The sequence below is a fragment of the Marmota monax genome, unplaced genomic scaffold, assembly GCF_021218885.2.
Source record: "Marmota monax isolate L192 unplaced genomic scaffold, Marmota_monax_Labrador192_F-V1.1 WCK01_AAM20220418_F8-fsc00038, whole genome shotgun sequence".
In the NCBI taxonomy this organism is placed as follows: domain Eukaryota; kingdom Metazoa; phylum Chordata; class Mammalia; order Rodentia; family Sciuridae; genus Marmota; species Marmota monax.
Window position 1 is genome coordinate 10,398,963 of NW_026692498.1, and position 22,491 is coordinate 10,421,453.

At 44.4% G+C, this 22,491-nt stretch overlaps 1 protein-coding gene across 1 annotated transcript; it reads right to left on the minus strand.

The window, feature by feature from the left end:
* Nucleotides 1–2,383: 2,383 nt before the first annotated feature.
* On the minus strand, nt 2,384–5,279 carry Scgb1d2 (secretoglobin family 1D member 2). Its single transcript, XM_046444516.1, has 3 exons — nt 5,225–5,279; nt 3,228–3,415; nt 2,384–2,416 (listed from the first exon to the last, which is right to left on the minus strand). The coding sequence occupies exons 1-3, from the start codon at nt 5,277–5,279 to the stop codon at nt 2,384–2,386; spliced, it is 276 nt and encodes a 91-aa protein (XP_046300472.1).
* Nucleotides 5,280–22,491: the final 17,212 nt, after the last annotated feature.

Here is a 22,491-nt window from a genome sequence, read left to right on the forward strand (position 1 = left end):
CCCTGGAGCCGGAGATGGGTGTGACCTGCCAATTCCTGAGATGCCCTTGAAATATCTGTCCGCTTGTCTCTGGGTAAAGTCTTTAGCATTTCTTTAGTGGTCAGACGTCTTCAACAATCACACATTTCTCACATCCAGTTTTACTCACAGTTTTCTGGCCAACTGCCAATTTTTTCTTTGTCTTTCTGCTCTGCTTTCTTCTCTTGATGATCACACAATAAACTTGACTAAAGGCTGCAAACGTACCCATGCCATTGCCTGCATATGTGCTCCCTAGAAATTTTTTCTGCCAGATTAAAAGTCCATCGCCCTTAAATTCAGCCCCCACAGAAAGTCTCAAGACACAGGCAAAATGCAGAAAGCCACTTAGAACAACATGAATGGCTTCTAGTCTGATTCCCATGGAGTCCTTCTCCTCCTCTGAAACCTCATGAGCCTGCCTTTTATTTTATTTTATTTTTCCCGGCACTCTAGTCTTCTGAGCTCCCTCCAGAGTTTCCCATTTAGGTCCACTTACAACATTTCTCAATTTGCAATTCTATTCACTCAACATAAAGTGCTCACCTTCTCTCATATTTCTGTTCACTTATGTGTTTTTTCCCTCCCGTTTGTCACTGCAGATAAACTTTATCAGTTGCTCTATTTTAATTTCCTTCCACCTCTTTTAATATTGTGGCCAGCTATCAAATTTTGCTTTCCCTAATGCTCTTTGTTTTTCTTTGATTAATGGCAACCACAAAAAGAATTCAACATCTCAGGTGAGCTTTCTGAAGCATTCTCTAAAGGGTCCCATGAGGCTGAGGCACCTACAGACCTGGGTCAATGAAAAGCAGGAAGAGTCACTGAAGACCTTTCTCATTGTCTTCTTTCTCTTTCCTCTTTTTTCCTAGTCCCTAACTCAGTAGGACATCATGTTGATTAGCTAGAAAAGATGGAGAGAAAGAAAGGTGGGGGGCTGGGATTGTGGCTCAGCAGTAGAGCCTTGCCTAGCATGGGCGGACCCCAGTTCGGTTCGATCCTCGGCACCACATACAAATAAAGGCATTGTGTTGTGTCCATCTGCACCTAAATACATAAATAAATAAATAAATAAATAAATAAATAAATAAATAAAAGAAAGGGGGGAAAAGCCAGAAATCATATGATTTCTGAATGTTAAAAATTGAGCTCTATGTCCTGAAAACTGGGGAGCCATTGAGGGTTTACCTTTATGAAGCTCATGAAACACTGGAGCTTTGCTTCCAAACGTTGTCCTTGAGAAACTAATGTGACTCCATTTTTGAGAAACCAGCTTCTACCTTAAGGCCTGTCCTAAGGAAGGGGGCGTGACCCGTGTCCTTGGAAAAACCCACAGAGCACTCCTAAGCACAAACCCACCCTGCTGAGTTGTTTGTCTGTAAATAACAGGAGAGATCTGCCACGCCAGGTGTCCCTGACTCAGTCAGGCTAGGTGAGGACCCATAGCAACCCCCCTAGCAACCACCAATCAGCATGAGACAGAGAAAATACCTGGGATGCCAGATGACCCCCCAGTACTTTATGGTGGTTGATAACGTGTTGGGAAACCATGTAGTTCAGCACGTACACCCCTCGTGGCTTAAACCAATCAGTTCAAAGGAATCCCCCTCTTGTACTAACCAATCACCCCTACCCAACTTGTTCCCGCCAGTGAATGTGCTAATCAATGTTAAGAGTTGTTGTTTGATTTTCCTGCGGTATGGAATGATTTACTGTGTGATGTTGTGACGCATAGAATATCCCCCCAAAACCTATAACAAAGGACCGGGACTCACTCCCTGGGACTGCTGCGTCGGGAATGGTTGTGAGTCCAGGCTTGAGCTTTGCAATAAAGACTCTTGTGTGATTGCATCGGATTTGGCTCCTGGAGGTCTATTGGGGTCCCACGAATCTGGCATTACATCCTCATCACAGGTTTTATGATGGATTGGGTATGGTGGTATTTGAGGACAGGAGCCTCCTCAGAGGTTGATGACATGTGACAGGTCATGAGCCTCTACTGAGCACAGTGGCCACAGGAGAGTCATTCTTTGTGACCCTTCATTTAACTCATGGCCAAAGGAATAGGAAACGTGCACGGTAATAGAGGATGTTTCCAGAACAAACATCTTCTTTAGTGATGCCTGATGCTCAGGCAGACGTTGGCCACAGGGATTGCATGTGAACAGATTATTACCAAAAGTAACACACAAGTTCTTTATTAAGACCCTCTCATACAAGACCCAAGGTTGAAGGATAACAAAAAGACAAGTAGAGAAGTGCAGAGCTGGTGATTTATTGAAGCAAGACGTTGAAACCTCTACATTTTACAGCAAAGATCAGGGTATCCTTGAAAGACAGTGGAACCAGGAATATATTTTATGCTTCATGGAGTACACTTCTTGAGGAGAATTTCTTTCTGCAATTGAACAAAAGAGAGAAAAGGGAAAGGTGAGATCGTCTGTACTGCTCCTGAGGTGACATGTCAACACACCAAGGGGAATATGGAGGTTGCCAGCAAAAACACTTTTCAAGGGCAGAAGGCAACTAGAGAGAGAGGGTTTGGGAGAACGAGGCCCACAGTTGTGGTGGACTTTCAACAACCTGTGCAGAATAGTCGATAACCTCTCAGAGTCAGGCAAATATACACAGAGGTGACCCAAGAGTGTGGCTCAAGTCTCTGTGGAAGGTGGAGGGGAAGGGTGGGATTCGACTTTCCCTCCAACTTGGGTCCCATAACTGAGACCCAGAAAAGGGCTGGGTGGGCACTCAGACCCATACTGCTGTCAGGTGACTCGAGGCTCCCTAGGAGATCTGGCCAAGCGGACAAAGAAACCCACCTTCCCTACACAGTGCTCTGACAGTGGTCACTTGTAGCTTTCTCCCCCGCTCCTGTATATACCCAAACTCTCCATAGGACAGTCCATGTGACTGTGACCCATGGGGTGATTAGGACTCTCCCTCAGAGTGTTCCCAGGCACCGAGACTTGACCCTGAAACTTCCTGCCTGGGAACCAGATTGTCTTTCTCCTCAGGACACCATGTGCAAGGTGAAAGTCATGAGCCTCTACTGAGCACAGTGGTCACAGGAGAGTCATTCTTTGTGATCCTTTGTGACAGGTATCCGGCAAGATGGGTGTACCCCCCAACTACAGTGTTTCCTCCACTGAGGGAATCATTCCTGGTAGCATGAGGATTAAAAGCCTCTAGGCGTAAAAGAATGACATTACCAGTGCTATTTTAATTTGGTTTCTGTCCGAAGCAGACATCTTATCAGTGCATTCCTTCACCTTCAACTTTGCATCCACATTTTCCGAAGGTAGATTGAACTTCTGGAGCGAGAGCTTGTACAAAGCTGGTGGGATATCCAAGAACTCTAAACTTTCAGTAACAACGATGGGACATGCCAGACCATTGGCTGGGGCACAAAAGAAAAAAAAATTTATGAAAGCATAATCAGGACTTTTCCTAGGACTCCCTGATGTTCATCAAGACATGATCCCTAGGGTTTGGAGTTTCCATCCCATAAATGTGTTGATGACAGTGTTAGACCTCCAAAATGATTTCCCCAAGATCACAGAGCAATAGCAGGGCCAAGACCAGACACCCAGCTGCCTGTCCACTCAATTTTATAGGTTTTTCTTAAGGCATACCCAGTCAACATAGTGTCTCTGCTTTGCTGAAATACCCTTTCTGGATGAAATGATTAAATGTCATTGACCAGTCAAGTATCACATTATGACCCTTGGATATTGCACAAGGGGAGTTTTTGAATCATAGAGGTGCATGGGGAAGTCAGAATCTTATCAAAGATCAGAAAACTGGAGAAGAGTAATTAAAATTGTTAAAATGTGGAGCTGGGGATGTGGCTCAAACGGTAGCGCGCTCGCCTGGCATGCGTGCGGCCCGGGTTCAACGAAGGTGTTGTGTCCGCCGAAAACTAAAAAATAAATATTAAAAAATAAATATTAAAAAATTAAAAAAAAATAAAATAAATAAAATTGTTAAAATGTGAAAGGTGATATTTTGAGATTGTGTTGGATGAATTTAATTATGCTATTGGGCACGATTAATGCTAAAAAGCTGAAATCATAAGAGAGATCATCCATTTGATCTTAAAAAGCAAAAAACTAGTGATTGTCCCCAGTTCTGCAGTGATGTCCGGAATGCAGAGGGTGTCGGGGACATTTCCTGACCTCACTGGGGACTCTTGGAAGTCTGCAGGAACCTGTTTTTCTGGTCTGAGTTCCACATACCCCCAAGGATTTTTGCAACCACCTTGTACTCAGGAGGTGCTCTGCCAGGCTTCTTGTGACCCCCTATCAGACAGCACAACATGGGGAGAATTTGGCGAGGGTGGGATCTGAGACAAAGCAAAGAAACAAGAAGAGGATCAGCAGGTGACAGAAAAGAGAAGGATGAAGAGAGCCTGCCTCAGCACTCCGGGGAGGAGGGGATGGGAAGTGCCACTGGCAGAATGGCTACAGGTACCTCTGCATCCCAGGAACCATAGCTGAGTGACGGCTCCAGTGCTGCCACACTGCAGATGGACTCCGAGAAAGCTAGAGGTGCTCCTGGTCACGTTAAGCACTGTTTGATCTCAGAGCCCATTTTTAGGCTTATTATTCAGAGGTTGAGAGAGCAGTGGCTCTTTCTTTTTGGACTGGGATTCCTCCACACATCTGTCTAGCAGGGACATTCCATGCATCTGCATTCAGGGGCTAAGCTGTGGGCTCAAGTGGCACCTAAAAGCCTCTGAGGAGCAAACCTAATGATTACAGACTTGGCTATATAGGGGCACTCGTGACGTGAATTATCTTAGCCCATCTTCATAGCTATTCAGGTTGGTTTCTATAAACACACCTACATTTTGGAGAGGGTGGACACTGGCCCAGGGTCGAAGGCTGGTAAGTGACAGAGCCTAAATTCACACTCAGATCTCTCATGATATTCTGCAGTGTTCCGAGTACAGATCACAGGGAAAGAGGGAGTGTCTGCCTCTAATTCCTAACATTTGCCTAGAGTGACTTTCTCTAAAAGTTTCTAGGTGTTGAGGAGTTAATGAAAGGAGCCCTGAGTTTTGAACAGTCAATTCACAAACAGAAGAACTCTGCACATGGCTGTGGTTCAGATCTCCTTACCCCACCTACTCCAACAGCTTTATCTAGTGTTCAGAGACAGGTGCTCACCAGGGGCTGGTGCTAGCCTGACCACCATGGATACTCACCTTGTTTGCAGCAAAGGGCCAGAGTGACCAACAGGACACACACAGACAGTCTCATGGTGCTTTCTTTGCTTTGAGCTTTAACAAAGGATGAGAGATTTGTATTCACCCCAGGAGCCTGTGCAGCCTGTGGAGTCCAGGGCTATTTATACCTAGTCAATCACACAGGTCCTGCCCACAGAAGCATGTGGCAGGTCACAAAGCCTGGCTTGCAGCCCTCCTTCCTGTTGAGGGTTGATACCATCCATCAGTGTCAATCCCAACGCCTGCCTCCATTCCAAGATAGAGCCCAAGACAACAACCCTTGGGAACTCTGCCCTGCCTTCCATATGCACAATAAGGTGCCTCTGCAAATGAATCACAGTTTGGCTCTGTGCTTTTTTATGTTTATGTCTTTGTCCTTTGTCTTGGTTCAGAGGCCCAGGGTGTTCTGACATTGGGAGGAGAGACCAGGGTACCTGGGATGCAAAGTATCTGGCTTTGACCATGGGAGAGCAGGTGGACAAGAAGACTCCTCTTCAATCCCCTCTGCATGTGTGTACCCACCTCTTCCCATTGCTCCTTCTGAACAAGACATTTCCTCTCTCTCTCTCTCAGCCTCTTTTATCCCACCTTCTTCACCACATAAAGAACTTAAAACATAGTTTAATAAATACCTCCCTCGTTGGAGAATTTTCTTGGGGAAAACAACAGCTCCACCACTTCTTTAGCTGGTCTTACTGTGAATAGTCTTTCTTTGGAGGTGCAATTTACCGCAGAGAAAAGTTTTCAACATTCTTGCAATAAGTGGGAGCCCCCTGTATCAGCTGGGGGCTTTATACCACAATGAGGCCAAGAAGATGATGAAAGGACCCCAGCTAGATCCTGAAAGTCAGGAGGCAGTGAGCATCAGAGATGTTGACAGCTCCTGTGACTGTTCTGCTCATGCCCCCTCCTGGAGAAGACAATGGGAGTGAACTGACAGGTGGACAGAGAAGACACCCACTGCCTGCCTGCCTCCTGGGTTTGCCAATCCCCACTCCTCCACCCAAGCTTGTCTCACTTGGGCCGATCGCAATGGAAGGTGAGGACAACTGCTAGCCACAGGATCACACTCCTTACCTGCTGTGCAATACTGGTCCACCCTGCTCCACGTGAGTAGAGGAATTTTCTGTCTTAGCTCTACAATCCAATCCCCTGGGAGTCCTTGAAAGATATTTGGCTCTGTGGGTGATGATATTAGCATGGGTGGTGAGGTGATGCTTTGAGAGACTTCTCTCAGAGTTTTCTTGCTGCATTTTATATACCAACTCACACAGGCCTTTCATACTTATCAGCATGGCTACTATCAAAACAACAGAATTACACATTTTGGCTACAAAATATGGAGAAAGAGGAAACCTGGTCATTGTTGATGTGAATTTAAAATGTGGTAGTTGCTGAAGAAGAGAGTGTGGAAGTTCCTCCAAAGTTGATTATAGAATTTTAATATGAATCCAGCAGTTCAATTTCCTGGTATATTTCCCAAAGAATTGAATAAAATACTTGAAAAGCCCCTTGCATAGAGGAACAATTCACAATAGACAGGAAGCAGAAACCACCTAAATGTCCACTAACAGAGAATCACAAAGTAAAACGGGGTCTGTCCATATGATGTATTATTATTGGGCCTTAGAAGCAAAGAAATCCTGTCCAAGGCTACAGTGTGGATGAATCTGGAGGACATCTTTCAAAGTGCAATCAGCTAGTTACAGTGAGGAAAATACAGTTTGATTTCACAGAGAAAATGTATCTATAACAGTCAAATTGATAGGAACAGAAAGTGAAAAGCAATTTCCAGGAAGAAGGAAAAGCATGAGATACACAATAAAAAATCAAGTTCCTCCGAATAGCGGAGTGTGCTGCTGAGAGAGGCCACATGGGCTGACTCCCACCGACTTTGGGACAGGTGAGGACACCTCTTGGGGAACTGGAACCCAGAAGTGGAATCGTGGACCTTGGCAGATGTAGTTGTTTGCAAGATCCTTCCCCAAAGAGGTTCTACGGGGGTGTTACGTGGGAAAACTTCAGGAACTTGGCTATTGAGAGGAAAATCATGAGAAGAAGACAACATTGAAGGTGAGCCAAATAAATGTGAGGAGAAATCTCAAGTACAGCAGTCCCATGTGAAGAGATCTCCAGTCCGACTCCAGGGCCAACTGGAAACAACAAACAAACAAACCGAAATCTCCTCCTGGAGAAAACAATGCGAAAGCTGTGCATGTGGAGAAGAGCTCGTGGTTGTTCATCCCCAGGTAGGCAGCTCAGCTCACACTAGACACAAAGCACAAGTCTCAGGAATATGAACAGAAGTTGCACAGGGGTGGGGAAGGCAGAGAAGGCTTCAGTGATCCCCAAATCTTTGAAGTGATCCCCAAATCATGTGAAGGTAAACATTGTCATAAGTTTTAGTTCTGAGGCTCCTCAGTTCTCTTCACAATCGTGAAATAGCTCACCTTGGAGAGAAACACACAAATGTAAGCAAAAGAAGGGAAGCCTTCAGCAGATGCACTTAAATTCAAATGCTTGCAAGAATCCATGCTGGAGAGAACCTCTGTGTAGGTACACAGGTGGGAAAGGCTTGTTACTCATCTTGCATCATACATGCATTACAACACACATTATAACTACGCCTGGTAGGTGTAAGGTATATGGCAGATGATTTGACTGTTCCAGCCCCTCTCTCGCACATGAAAGAAATTGCACTGGTCAGAAACACCATGAATGTCATCAATACGGAAAAACCTCTGGCTGTTCCAGTTCCCTTCAAGTACTTAAAAGGTATTACACTGAAGCCAGGTGTGGTGGCACATGCCTGCAATCCCCGCTACTCAGGTGGCTGAGGCTGGAGGATTGCATGTTTGAGGCTAACCAGGACATGGAAAGAAATGTCTCAAAATACAACATAAAAACAGGTAAGGGTGTAGCTCAGAGGTAGAGCACCCCTAGGTTCAGTCCCCTGGAAGGAAAAAGAAAAAAAAGAACTCACACTGGAGAGAAGCCCTCTGATGGTAACAAATGTGAGAAATACTTTGCTTGCTCCAGTTCCATTCAAAACTGTGAAGAAAAAAAAAAACTCACTTTGGATGTCAGCAGTGTGAGGATGGTTTCAGGTTTTTGGTGAATTTTGAATAGATGAACAATCTCACCACCCAGAGTAACAATGTATAAGCAACTTTATGAAGCCTACTGTGGTCCCAGTCATTTGAAATACATTAAAGAAACACATTGGAAATAACCCTGTGTATGTAGGCAATGTGGGAAAAATTTTTAATCCTTCCCATTACGTGCAAATATATAAAAGAATTCAAACCATTCACACCATTCTTCAGTATTTATGTTAAATAAATAAAGTCAGCATACTGTACTGATACATACACATCGTATTTAGGGCAGCATGACCCACAATAGCCAGGTTACGGAACCAGCCTTGGTACCCATGAACAGATGAACGGATAAAGAAAATGTGATGTATATACACAATAGAGTTTCCTTCATCCGTAAACGACCTGAGATTATAGAAAAGACCTGAGATTATAGAAAGCTTTGCCACGTTGCTTATAAATATAAGGTGTCAGGTGTTAATTTTGCAGGAAAAAAAGATGAAATTCGAGAACATTATGTTAAGTGAAAAAAATCAAACTCAGAAAGTAAAGGGTCATTTGTTTTTCTCTCATATGTGGAAACCAGAAATTAAAAAAAGGAAAAAAAATTGGTGGTGATACCGCCAGTTATTGGTGATGAATTCTGTTCCCCTACATGTTGAAGTTTGAACATTAGAGAAGCACACCAAGGCGAGCATATAAAGCAGGGTTTATTTAAAAAGGGGTAACAGACTTCTCCCAGGAGGGAGAAAGGGGCCATAGCTGGTATCCTGGTATCCCAAGAAGTGAGGTGTTCTGCCTTTTTATACGTCTTAGGCTTCTGACGAACCCAGCCTAATTCCATCTTAAGATGGGGAGCCATCTCATCACAAAATCATGAAACGTTCATTTCTGTTTAACTATAAAATACTAAGATTTCTATTTGGCCTGACCAAACTCTGAAACTTGTTTGGGATTCCTGCCCATGCTCTGAACTCACCCATGCCTGGCTCTCCTTCACTAAAACCTCAGCAGTGTGCCTCATAAATTCTGATGTTGGAATCTCCATTTACTCCCTACCTTGAAATGTTAAGCCATGTAGATCATTAACCTGCTATCTGCCCTTGTATTACACTTGCCAGGACCCTGTTAGCTGTAAGTTCCCAAGACACCCTGCTTTGTAACTTTTTGTGCTATAAAAACCTTTCTTCCCAGAGCATAGGTGCTGTCCTCTGGCCCAGTAAGGCAGTCGCTGGTCAGCTCTCTTGTGTACACAACATAAGCTTGCTTTAATTTGTTTTAAAATTGGAGTCACATCGCAGGTTCGACACTTCCTTTGTTTTCCTGCCCTCTTCCCCTTATCTTTCTCCTTCCTGCCTATGACTAGGCCCAGGACATGCCCATCTGATGGCCAAAGGTGGGAATCAGGTGGGCCGCAGGGGGAAGGGCAGGATGGGGAGGCCCAGGACACATTAATTAACAACTTCATAACTCACTGTAGGGAGGGGCCATTCCTGGGACAGTTACCTGAGCTGCAGGTTGGAGCAGGAGCAGGTTCTTGATAGGGTGGAGGAAGGGCTCTGAAGGCATTTCAATACCCCGCCCCCCCCAGGACTGAGGACCATCTCCAACTGCCCAGACTCACTCAAACTGGCCTCCTTGATCTGACCTGACTCGATTTACCTATCTATACTGCCTGCCTGTCTAATTCTGGCTTCAGTGGGATCTCATGTGAAGGGAAGGGAGACTTGTAAGTAAAGGAAGAGGACCAAGGGAAGGAAGGAAAAGAGAAAAATGGGAGGCGAAGGGAATGAAATGGACCAAAACATATTGTTATATTCTCAAATGTACAAATACGAAACTCTGAACCTCACCATTTCTTCCAACTCAATAAGGCACCCATAAAAACAATCTTGAGGAAAAAAAAGAAAAAGAAAATTAACACCTGACACCCTTTATTTATAAGCAACGTGGCAAAGCTTTCTATAATCTCAGGTCTTTTCACAAACACAAACAAATTTTACCACAAATGTAGAATGAGGGGGGCTGGGGTGGTGGCTCAGTGGTGGAGTGCTTACCCAGCATGTGTGAGGCCCTGGGTTCGATCCTCAGCACCACATAAAAATAAATAAATAAAATAAAGGCATTGTGTCCAACTACAACTATATATATATATATATATATATATATATATATATATATATATATATATATTTTTTAAGTGTAGAATGAGGGACGTCTTCACTAACTAACAACCTTCCTACCACTCATGAAAGACACAGTGGAGATAACTTCTACTACCAAGTGTGTGGGAACACCTCCAGTCATCTCGCCTCAAAACACAGATTTACAGGAACACACGGCAGCAAGAAAACTTCAGTAGAAGAACCGTGGGTAACAGGTTATGCTGAGTCCGTGTGTGAAAAAGCACACTGGATCAAAGTCCTGTGAAAGCAAAAAACACAGGGAAGCTGTCTACTGTAAAAAAAAAAATAGTGGAAATGTTCTGTGAAAATGCCTCGTGGGGTGGAATTCTACAAATTACATTTACAAATGTAAGCAATATGGGGAGTTTCATGGAAACTGAAAGAATGACAGGACAAAGCTTGTCATCAGAGAAGTGCCCATTTATTGAGGAACAGCTCTGCATATTTATAGAGCCGGGGGCAGTTTGACAGTTATGACAGTTTAAAGGTTTAACAGTTTGACAATTGGCACTGGGCACTTTCTGATTGGTGGGTAAGGATCATGTGAGCCAGCAGGGCTAGTCTGATTGGTGGGTAAGGATCATGTGAGCCAGTAGGGCTAGTCTGATTGGTGGGTAAGGATTATGTGAGTCAGCAGGGCTCACCATTGGACGGCTCTTCTCAGGAGATGGGGAAGTTGGTCTTTGGAGCCGGGGTGACTCCCAACAGAAACTAACACCGTGTGGAATGCCCCAAAAAGTACACTACCTGAAGGAAACATTCTGTTATGAATACTGTCTTATTCTTAAAAGTAGAATAGACGACCTTGTTCTAATTTTTACTCTTGAAAATAAACCCAGGTGACATTGAAAAACCTGAGAGTGAGCTGGTTATATCTGGAAACACACAGCTATCATCCTTATATAGTTTCAGTGGGATGCAAAACTTTCTTTTAGCTAATAATGATAGTGGCATCATAAAGAGTAAAAACTCAACCCCCCAGAAAACAAACAACCCAATCAATAGATGGGCCAAGGAACAAAACAGACACTTCACAGAAGAAATACAATCATCAACAAATATGTGAAAAAATGTCCAACATCCCTAGCAATTAGAGAAATGCCAGTCAAAACTACTCTAAGATTTCATCTTACTCCAGTCAGAATGGCAATTATCAAGAATACAAGCAACAATAAATATTGGCAAGGATTTTGGGGGAAAGGCACACTCATCCATTACTGGTGGGAATGCGAATTGGGGCAACCATTATGGAAAGCTGTATGGAGATTTCTAAGAAAACTTGGAATGGAACTACCATTTGACCCAGCTATCCCACTCCTCAGTATATACCCAAAGGACTTCATATCAGCATACTATAGTGACACAGCCACATCAATGTTTATAGCAGCTAAACTATGGAACCAATCCCCAAAAAACCAAAGACCAAATGTTTTCTCTGATATGCAGATGCTAATTCACAACAAGGTGGGGGCTAGGGAAAAATAGAGGTACTTTGGATTAGGTAGTGGGAAGTGAAGGGAGGAGAGGGGCATGGAGGTAGGAAGGGTAGTAGAATGATGCAGACATTATTACCCTATGAACCTATATGACAACATGACCAATGTGATTCTTCTACATCATGTACAACCAGATGAATGAGAAGTTATACTCCATTGATGTATGATGAGTCAAAATGCATTCTACTGTCTTGTAAAACTAATTAGAACAAATAAAAATAATAACATGAACAAATCAGTCACTATTTATAACTATTTAATTATCAGATAATTCTGTAACAATTTATTGAGAAAATTATTAAGACAGATAAGAGTCCATCAGGTTAGCTGAATACAAGATCTCCATATGGAAATAAACTTCTTAGTGGGTGACAAATTGCTAAGAAGGACTTTGAGTCATAGATCACGATGTCATCATTGGCCTGTAGCTCAGAGGAGTTCAAAGTACAAAAAGACATTGCTCCCTCAAGAGTCATTCTTTACTATCTTTCCCTTCACATGACATTTTCATAATTTAAAAAATTTTTTAAAAAATTTTTTGTAGTTGTAGATGGACAGAATGCTTTTATTTTATTTGTTTATTTTTATGCGTGCTGAAGATCAAACCCAGTGCCTCATGCATGCTAGGCAACTGCTCTACAACTTAGCTACAACCCCAACCCTCATGATTTAATCTAGAAAGATAAAAGGGGAATAAAATTCCCTTGTTCTAGCAATAATGATAATAATGATATTATGTCACCACTCATAGATATAAAAATACTTGGCTAAGTTCCTGAAAACATGCATTAGCTTTTTGTTGCATATATTAAATATTTTAAAATAAATTTTTAAAATGTATTTATTTCTTAGTTGTAGATGGACACAATATCTTTATTTTATTTATTTATTTTTATATGGTGCTGAGGATAAAACTCAGGGCCTCACATGTGCAAGGCAAGTGCTTTACCTGAGCTACAACTTCAGCCCATATTTAATATTTTTTGAATATTAAATATGTAGATCGGGTAGTGTAGATCCATGGTAAATAGTTGACCTAGCATGAGCAAAGTCCTGGGGTCCAATTCCCAGAAGCAGGAAAAAAGAAAAAAACCCCACAATGATATCAGGTTTTTCAGTCAAAGCTCTAAGAACTTCTGCTAGTCCCCAAATCACCAACATACCCTAGGTTAGAGACTCCATGGAGACGCTCTCTTATTCTTCCCTTGATCCTGCTTATCTGGTGCCATTCTTGCCCTAGAGGTCTTCAGGGTAGTGAGAAGGCTGGTGCAGCCACCACTCACATGCCACAGACCCCTGCCATAGACCTAGTACACCCAAAGCCCTCAGACTTCTGGCTGCAAGGTCTCATGTGCCCAGGGAGGCCCACTGTACAGGTCATTGGACATCTGAACTTGTTTCCTTTCCTTTATGCACCTAATCATGGCAACCAGATGGACCTCTTTGTCTAAATCCATCTTCTCTTTCACACCCCAGGAACAAGAAGGAAGGTGAAAGCAGGAAGGCTTTCTTAACCAACAGTTTCCAAAGCTAACACGTTGTCATGTTGTGTCCTACCCTATTTGTGCTGTTCCTAAGAGTGCAGAGAGCTCGGACATAATCCCGGACACAGTTGACCATGGAGACCTTTCATCCACCGGCAAGTTGACTCATACATCACCTCCCACCAGTGGGATCATCACTCGATCCACTGACTACACGCCCGATCCACACTCTCTGCGTGGACAAAGGACTTCTTTCCAGGGAAGGCAGACGTTTCTTCACATGATACGTTCTTAGCTCTATTTGAAATTCACTTCAAAATCACAGAAACAGACCAAGGACATGTAGGGGGAGGGGACACCTGTACACCCTACCCAGCTCTACTCACTGTTGATCTTCCGGTCCTCCGGCTTTAGTCATGAACCTCCTTGGTTCACTTCTAATAAAAAATTGACAGATATTTCAACATGTATGCATGATTTGACGACCAAATTGCATCCATATATTCCACCCCAGACCCAGGCATTGATAAGATCAATACATAGATGCAGCGCTAAAGCAAGAATGGACCCACCAAGGACCAGCAGGCTCTAAGTGCTGGAAACCCTCATGGTCCCATACCACACACACACAGGCCAAGTTCCAGTGAGCTGTGGGGCTCTGCTCCTATGCACTTCCACAGGGAAATGAGAGATCCAGACTGTTCCCCAGCAGTTTTCCTCCAGCCTGTGGTAAACCCCTGAACATCGAGGGTTCTCATTCCCTCGGCTCAGGACTGCTGCCTCATGTGAGGCTCTGTTCTGATACATCTGGTCTACCCAGGGTACCCATACTACATAAAGGAACCCACAAGGAGAATGGCCACGAGTGAGGTGGCCCAGGCCTGTCATGTCTTCTTGACCATCTGCCCATTCAGTAGGGTGCTGGACCTCGCTGGAGGAACATGCCACCATTTCTAAATCTGCCCTGTGCTGGGAATGAGAGCATTGAGGACAGGAAGCCACAAACATCCTGGGAAACAAGAGTGCTCTGCCCAAACGGGCCACTTAGAAAGGGGAACGTACATAGATAATTATGTCCAGCAAGTGAAAGGAGGGGCACTGTGGCTCCTATGAGGAGTTGAATGAAGCTTTAAATATTTTTTTTTGTTGTTGTTGTTCTTCTTCTTCCAGGAGAAGTAGGCCAAATAATCTCAGGATTCATAAAATGGAGTAAGAAATCCATCAACAGAGACACTTTGGGTTACTGACGCCATTTTTTCTGCTTTGCTTCATAGTTTTCTGTCATTGACCAGAGAGACATTGCACCCCAGCATCCCTCGCTTGCACTGAGGAGGACAGTAAAAGTGTGTGCAGAGAACACTTATGGAGGAAGGGCAGAGGTGACAGGAAGCTGCCCGTGTCTGGTTGTGTGTTTCTATCTCATCCTTCCCAGTTTGCAATCCCCAAAATTATCCAGGTGCTCCCCAAACCCTTGCGTCTTCTTCTCCCCTCTGGCTCCTGGCTCTGACCTTTTCTCCAGGACATGCTGTCACCCTGTCCTCTGCTCTTGATTCTCCACGGATTTCCTTCTCTCTGCTCTCCCTTCGTCAGGACCCCCTCAACACTTGTAACCAAATGTTGGCAATTTCTTTTTCCACCACACTGTTCGGTTGACAACTTTGTTCCTTTGTTTTTTTGTTAAATTTCATTTTTGTTATTTTTGGAGTAGTCACAAGAAGGATGGAAAGAGATTAACCTCGGCTCAATATGTGCTCCTGATGCAATCTCGGGTGATGTGTGCCATGTGCTGATTGTCACTGTGGTCAAGTGTGTTGACAGACAGAAATGTGATGAGAATAGCCCTGTAGTGGTAAAGGGCAGGAATTTTTTTTCCTTTTAAAACAAATATTACTCTCTCTAAATCTCCTTTTGACATTTCCTTCTGTAGATAGAAACGCTAATCTTCCTAGGTTTTTCTGAAGACAGGGAACATAAATCCAAAGCAGTTATTGCAACAGCAAGGAAAGATGTTTCAGCTGTGTTTACAGAAAAAAAAATTAGCTAAGGTTTACATAATCCATTTTAGAATTTATCTGTCTGAAGGACACTGCTAGTTGGACGTCCCAATGTCCTCCCAGGTCAATAGGGAAGAGGCAGAAAGGCCAAACAGGACAATTAAGTATTTGAAGTCTTAATATAATGTTCCCTCTCTGGGTTCTAAGGACTGTATGCCCTTGGAAAAGCCATCAGTACTTCTGCAGCTCAGTAAATGAAGACAACACTTTCTTCATATGAAAGCCCCAGGGATCGCAGAATAACTCATGTCAATACACTCAGACCTGTGCAGGGTTCAGATGGTCCCTTCAACGTGGACCACTCAGGCAGCCTCGTTCCTCTCCAAACAAGGCAGCCCCCTCTCCAGTTCCACCCTCCCTTCCTCCTTTACTTCCCAAACACGGATACGACCACATCTTTCCCCTTCAGCCCCCCACCCACAATAGCCAACCCTAAAGTAGTTTCCTCAGATTCTGTCTCGCAGTTTCACCAGCTCTGTGGCCCTCGGTCTCTTCTCTCCTACTTCATGTGCATGAAACTGGAAAAGACAGCCTTTGTGTTTACAGGCCATGAGGATGCAGAGCCCTCTTTTGTCAAAAAAAAGAAAGGCCCAGTTGCTTGTTTTCAACTAACGTGGACACGAGAGAAACTCGTTACAGTTTGGTCCCTTTGAGTATGTCATCCAGGAATGAAACCAAAGCCCTTCACTCCAACAGTGACTGAAGTTCTATGGCAACGGCCATCAAGACTCTGGATGCTACATGAAATGGCACTACCATGAGTTCAAGCCTTATGCTTACATTCAAGTTAAGAAGTAAATAAGAAGAATGAACTGGTACCATTTTCTGGTAAATGGATGGAACTGGAGAACATCAGGCTAAGAGATACGAAACAGACTCAGAGAGTCCCAGGTCAAATGTTTCTGCCAACATGCAGGAGCAAGAATCGAACAAGGAACGTAAAAGTCGTATCTCACAAAAATAGAATGGAGACCAGTAGAACAGAAAATGGGGGTCCAGGGAGTGAAAAGAGGAGAGAAAGAGGAATGACTAGGGAATCAAATGGAGCAAATTATATCATATGCACTTATGAATATGTCTCAGTGGAACCCCTCTTTAATGGGAAAGTATGATTCACTAACAAAAAGACACATTTAGTTTAGTTTAAAATATTTAAAAAAAACATTAAGAGGATTGTAAAACATGACCAAGTTTGTTTAATTCCAGGAACGCAGGATTGGTTCAATATATACAAACCCGTAAGAGTAATTGACCACACGAATACAATGAAGTACAATGACATGAACGCATCAATAGGTGGCAGAATTCGACAATATTCAACACTACTTCAAGATAAAAACTACAAAGAGGGGCTGGGGCTGTAGCTCAGTGGTAGAGAGCTTGCCTAGCATGTATGAGGCACTGGGTTCGATCCTCACCTCAGCACCACATAAAAATATATACAGGTAGTGTGTCCATGTACAACTAAAAATTAAAAAAATAAAAAACACAAAGAGCTGGGCGTGGTGGCGCACACCTGTAATCCCAGTGGCACAGGAGGTTGAGGCAGGAGGGTTGTGAATTGGAAGCCAGCCTCAGCAATGGCGAGGTGCCAAGCAGCTCAGTGAGACTCTGTCTCTAAATAAAATATAAAATAAGGCTGGGGATGTGCCCCTGAGTTCAATCCCTGGTACCAAAAACAAAACTACAAAGAAATATTTGGAGAGCATTTGCAAGATTGGGGCAGATTAGTCCAAGCACAACCCTAGGGGCTCAATCTTTCTGTCTGCCCTGATGGGTTTGAGGGGGTCCTGTGGCCACAGCACAGCAATAAGTGAGTTCCTTTAGGATCCTTGTCACAGCTATGGAAGGGGACAAGGACATGGAAAGACACTGGAAACAACTGCCGCATTAGGAAGTGACTGTGCATCATGTGGCAGCACGCAGCCTAGCTCTTCTGCCAGGTGCCAGGAATCAGGTGACCCAAGTGAAGGTAGATGTCTAACACGTGGCTCGGCTGCACAGAAGGCAGGTCACAGGGGAGAAAATCTCTGTGGCCAACGGCAAACTACGGGAGCTCCCACCAAGTCATCAGACCTCGTTTGTGGCTCTTACTCTGTCTGTCCCATAGAGCAGCAGAGGCCAGAGGCTCGGGTGATGGAGCAGGTAGCTCCGGGGAGGCTACCTACACAGCAGTGGCAGGGAACCTCACAGGACCCTCGCTCCCATCAGAAGACTGCAAGGCGGCTCTAACATGAACAGGCACGCTCACGCACGGGGCTATTACAGGCATGTGCTTGCACTAGGGCCCCACAGAAGGCAGCCAGCCATGGCTTTCAAATGCCTGACGCCACCCCCACAGACATGGACGGTGACAAGGAAGCATCCTACTGCCCGCAGTAGTAAGCTAACGTGGGCTGGCATTTGAGTAGTACACCTTGGCATTTCCATCATCTTATAACCCACCTTCGGCAGTATTAATCTCATGAATGAGTGACCCCAACGTGGGAGACCTTGTCACTGTGGACAAACAACTATGAGCAGCGTCAGGACAATTAATGACCATGACTGCAGCACATGTCCCGGCCCCTATAGGACGTCAATCAAGAATCCTGTGGAATGAATCTGACCTGGCTTTCCTACATACATATATGAGTATACCGCAGTGAATATCACCATCATATACACCCGCAAAACACTAACTAGGAAAAGAAGAAAAAAAACAAAAGACAAACAAAAAAAACTAAAAATAAGTAGCAGAAAGATCAATAGAGTGGAGGAAAGGGATAGGGGCAGGAGACAGAGTTAGTGGGAAGCACCAGGGACCAAATTAGAGCAAACCGTACTCCACAAGCGGGAACACAGGGTGACTTGCTGTTCCTTTGTCATGTAACCTGCCAGAGGGGACCCATAAAGGCTAGTGGACATGGGATGAAGAATAAGCCCTCGGGGGTGCACACTCCTAGGCCCATGAGTGAGGGGGATACACAATGTGGTTTGAGAAAAGATTACTAGCCAAAGATCTTTAGCCACGGGGCTGGGGATGTGGCTCAAGCGGTAGCGCGCTCGCCTGGCATGCGTGCGGCCCGGGTTTGATCCTCAGCACCTAAAAAATAAATATTAAAAATTCTCTCTCTCTCTCTGAAAAAAAAAAAAAAAAGATCTTTAGCCACTACAAAAAGAAAATCTCCGGTCATTACGGGCTTCCCCTCCAAAGCCACAGGGACCAACTGGGTCAAGAAATATGGCATTGTTACTGGGAGTGGGCCACATGCCAGCACTACGCTCACTCACAGGGACCAGGTTGCTCAGGACTGTTCAACAGTCAACAGTTGCCTGTAGTAACGCCTGTTAAAAATACCTTAGGTTTCTTCTTTGAACTTTTCTGTTTGAAGAACGAGCAAGTGCCATTGCTGAGGACCAGAACAGAACAGACTGCGGGATGTTCAGGGGGCGGCCTCGGTCCTCCAATGTCTCCACAGGGAGAGGGAATGGGAAGCACACCTCGTCTGTGGAGGGGTTTTAAATAAAAACAAAGTAGACTAAGTCATGGTCTGCTTCCCCTTGTCACAATGGACCGGCTTTTCTTAAAAAACTAAAATTTAAACAAAACAAAACACCAGTGCTAAGTTCTGAATGATGGTACAATGATCATCACCTGGAGCAGGTCACTCCTAGCCCCTGTCCTGATATCCCCTTGGGGCCGTGTGGTCATTCTGGGACTCAGGTCTTCCAACAAGTGGCACCAGATGTCTGAGGGCCTGATATCCTCCCAGACAGTGCCAGATGTGGGAAGGGGCCCATAGTGAGGCTGCTCTACAGTCCACATCTGGACGTGATGTTGTCACCTCCCCACATTTCTTTGGCCAGAATGCAGCACATGACCACATCCCTGGAGACCATGATGTCCTTGTGCGTCCTGGAGGAAAGGAAAATGCATCAGTGAATAGCTCTCTGGTTTCTTGTTGTTGCTGTTGTTCTTTTTAGATAAACAGACACTAGTATCTTTGACATATTGTAATACATGGAGTATAACTTAATCTAATTAGGATCCCATTCTTGTGGCTGGACCTGATGTGGAGTTTCACTGGTTGTGCACTCACATATGAACATAGGAAAATTATGTCTGACTTCATTCTACTGCCTTTTCTATTCCCATCCCCATCCTTTCATTCCCCTTTGTCTAATCCAATGAACTTCTATTCTCTGCCCTCCTTCGTATGTGTCAGCATCTGCAGATCAGAGGGAACAGTCAGCCTTTGGTTTTCTGGGATTGGCTTATTTCACTTAGCATGATAGTCTCCAGTTCCATTCGTTTACCAGCAAATGTCATAACTTTATTCTTCTTTATGACTGAGTAATATTCCATTGTGTATATGTACCACATTTTCTTTGTCCATTCATCTGTTGAAGAACACCTAGGTTGGTTCCATAGCTTAGCTACTGTGAATTGTAGCTCTCTAGTCCCTATTTCTGTTACATTAGGGGTCTAGAGGAAACACTATTTTGAAAACAGTTGACCTGTGTGAAAACACACTGCATTTCATTCCTCATGATGTCCTCAGCAGGAACATGAAAAACTTTTGTTACAGTGACCCTTCCCAGGTGATTGCCAGCCTTTTCCTTTATTCTGGGAAAAGCCGTTTAATTCAGGAGTCACTTCTACGTCCACAAGATGCAGCATTTGAAAAAATTAACTAAAAAAAAAAAGATGCCGCATTTTCCTAAATCCATGCACGTGTGTTAAACTGGAGGCAGAACGATGCTTTCCGGCTTGACCCGGGTCACCATCTCTCTTCCACCCCAGCTGGCCCCTCTTCTTCCTGTGGCTGTTCCTGAGCTCTGTGTGGGAGGAGGAGCACCCTCGCCACGGAGTCTTTCCTGTCCTCCTCTTTCCTGAACCATAAGCCACGAGAAGCAGGGCTCCAGGTGGACGTGAGGACAGTGGTGGCTGCAGGAGTCTGAGCAGGAGCTGAGCTCGGAATCCAGCAGCCTGAGGCCTCAGAGAGGTTGTGTGCTGAGGTGGTGGACACAGGGCAGGGAGGGCCCGTCTCCCAGGAGAGCACCCCTGCTTGGGGACAGGCAGTGAGGAGGCAAGTGCTGTTCAGAGGCCTCAATCCCACAGCTAGGAGGTCTCCAGTGAACGTGTGTGTGTGTGTGTGTAAATGGGTACACAGTCTCTGGGATTGTTTCTCCTTCTTTTGCCATGTTAGTTTATCACTCACTGGAGATGGTCCAAGTAAGGTGGTAAAACAGTCTTGGGACCTTGGTGGGTTTCTTGAAGAAAAAGTCATGAACACCACACAGGAAATCACATGATATTTTTTTTACCGATTGCTTTGACACGACTAGTGAGAAGCTCAGAGCCTTCTTGTTCCTGGTCAGTGATCTGACAAAACACTACATGGAACAACCTTCGGGAATAGGTACCTGTGGGTTCATCACGGGATCCCAGGCTGATGAGAGTTCCAAGAGGGGTCCAGCAGTTTCCCTCCAGGACGTAAGGTGCACCTGGATATGGAGATTCTAGTACAAGGCTGACTTCCTTCTCGGCGGAGTAGGGGCCAGTGGGACTTACATGAGGCTCTCCTCCAGTGCATCTGTAAGACCAGAGGAAGGATCTGAACTAAAGGGATTCACGGGGAGGAGGGCCTTGCAGTGTGGCAGCCGGGGCGCCCGCTCTGCTGACCATCGCCACTCCCAATAGATCCCTGGGCCTTGCTTGAGGAACATGCCACCGAGTGAAAGTCTGTCCCAGGCTGCGAACCAGAGACTAGTGGGCAGCCGGCCACAAGCAACAAGAGAACTTAAAAGACAGGAGAGCTTGGGTTCCCTGCAAAAACAGGAGCCACTTAAGATGATGGAAATGGTAATGGCACGTTTAGCCCCAAGTGAGACAAGAGTTACATTTGGCCACCACAAAAAGTTGATTGAAGCTTTTCAAAAAAAAAAGAAAAGAAAAAAGAAAATCCTTGGGCACTCTATGGAATAGCAGGCCGAGTGATATCAGGATTTATGAGATGGACCAGGAGAGCGCTGTTCTGAGACTGGCTGGCTTCCCCGATACGATTCACCTTGCTTAACTTCCGAGTTTTCTGCAGCTGGTCAGAAAAAAAAAAAAAAAAACCTCTCATCCCTCCAGGTCACTTGCATTAAAGGGGACAATGGAAATGTTATGTGGAAAATCCATTGTTGCAGAAGCACAAGGGAGTGAAGGTTCGTGTCCACACCTGTTGTGAGTTTCTACCCTCATCCTTTCTGGTTTGCAGCTTCAGGTACTATCCCACTCCCACCCTAAACCTCTTTTCTCCTTTTCTGCAAAAACTCCTGGCTCTGAACCAATTTTTTCTCCAATACATATTTGGATCTTGGTTTTCTCCTCTGATTTCTCTGTAGATTTCATTCTATCTGCTCTGCATCTCTCAGGAAATCTTCAAAACCTATGATCAAATAAAGGCAATTTAGCCTTCAACCACGCTGTTGAGTGGACACGGGCACCATCTCTCTTCCACCCCAGCTGAATGTGTTGTGCTTTTGCTGTTTAAGTTTCATGTTTGTTATTTTTTTGGAGTTTCCAGAAGGGGATGAACAAAGATTAACCTGATGCCACAGTGTTCTTGATGCAATGTCAAGTCATGCACTTAATATTTTGATGTGTATTGTGGTCGCCTGTTTGATTGACAGATAACAATGATGATCATAAGTTGTGTTGGCAAACGGAAGTTTTTTTTTCCTTTTTAACCAAACGTCATTCACTCTAAATCTCCTTTTGCCATTGACTTGTGCACACAGAAACACAATCTTCCTAAACTTTAGTAAAGACAGAAAGATAATTTGATGGAAGGCAGATGTATTCACAGAAACGAAAGATGTTTTGGTTTTATTTTATTTACAGGAGGGAACTAGCCCAGCTTTTTAAATGCAGTTTAGAATTTGTCTCTATGGAGGA

Bases quoted from the DNA above. Each gene is read 5' to 3' on its own strand.
- Scgb1d2 (XM_046444516.1), bottom strand. From the start codon at position 5,279: ATGAGACTGTCTGTGTGTGTCCTGTTGGTCACTCTGGCCCTTTGCTGC. The intron at 3,416-5,224 runs GTGAGTATCCAT...TTTGTGCCCCAG, and splicing joins GGCCCTTTGCTGCAAACAAG to CCAATGGTCTGGCATGTCCC. The intron at 2,417-3,227 runs GTAATGTCATTC...GTTCAATTGCAG, and splicing joins ACCAAATTAAAATAGCACTG to AAAGAAATTCTCCTCAAGAA.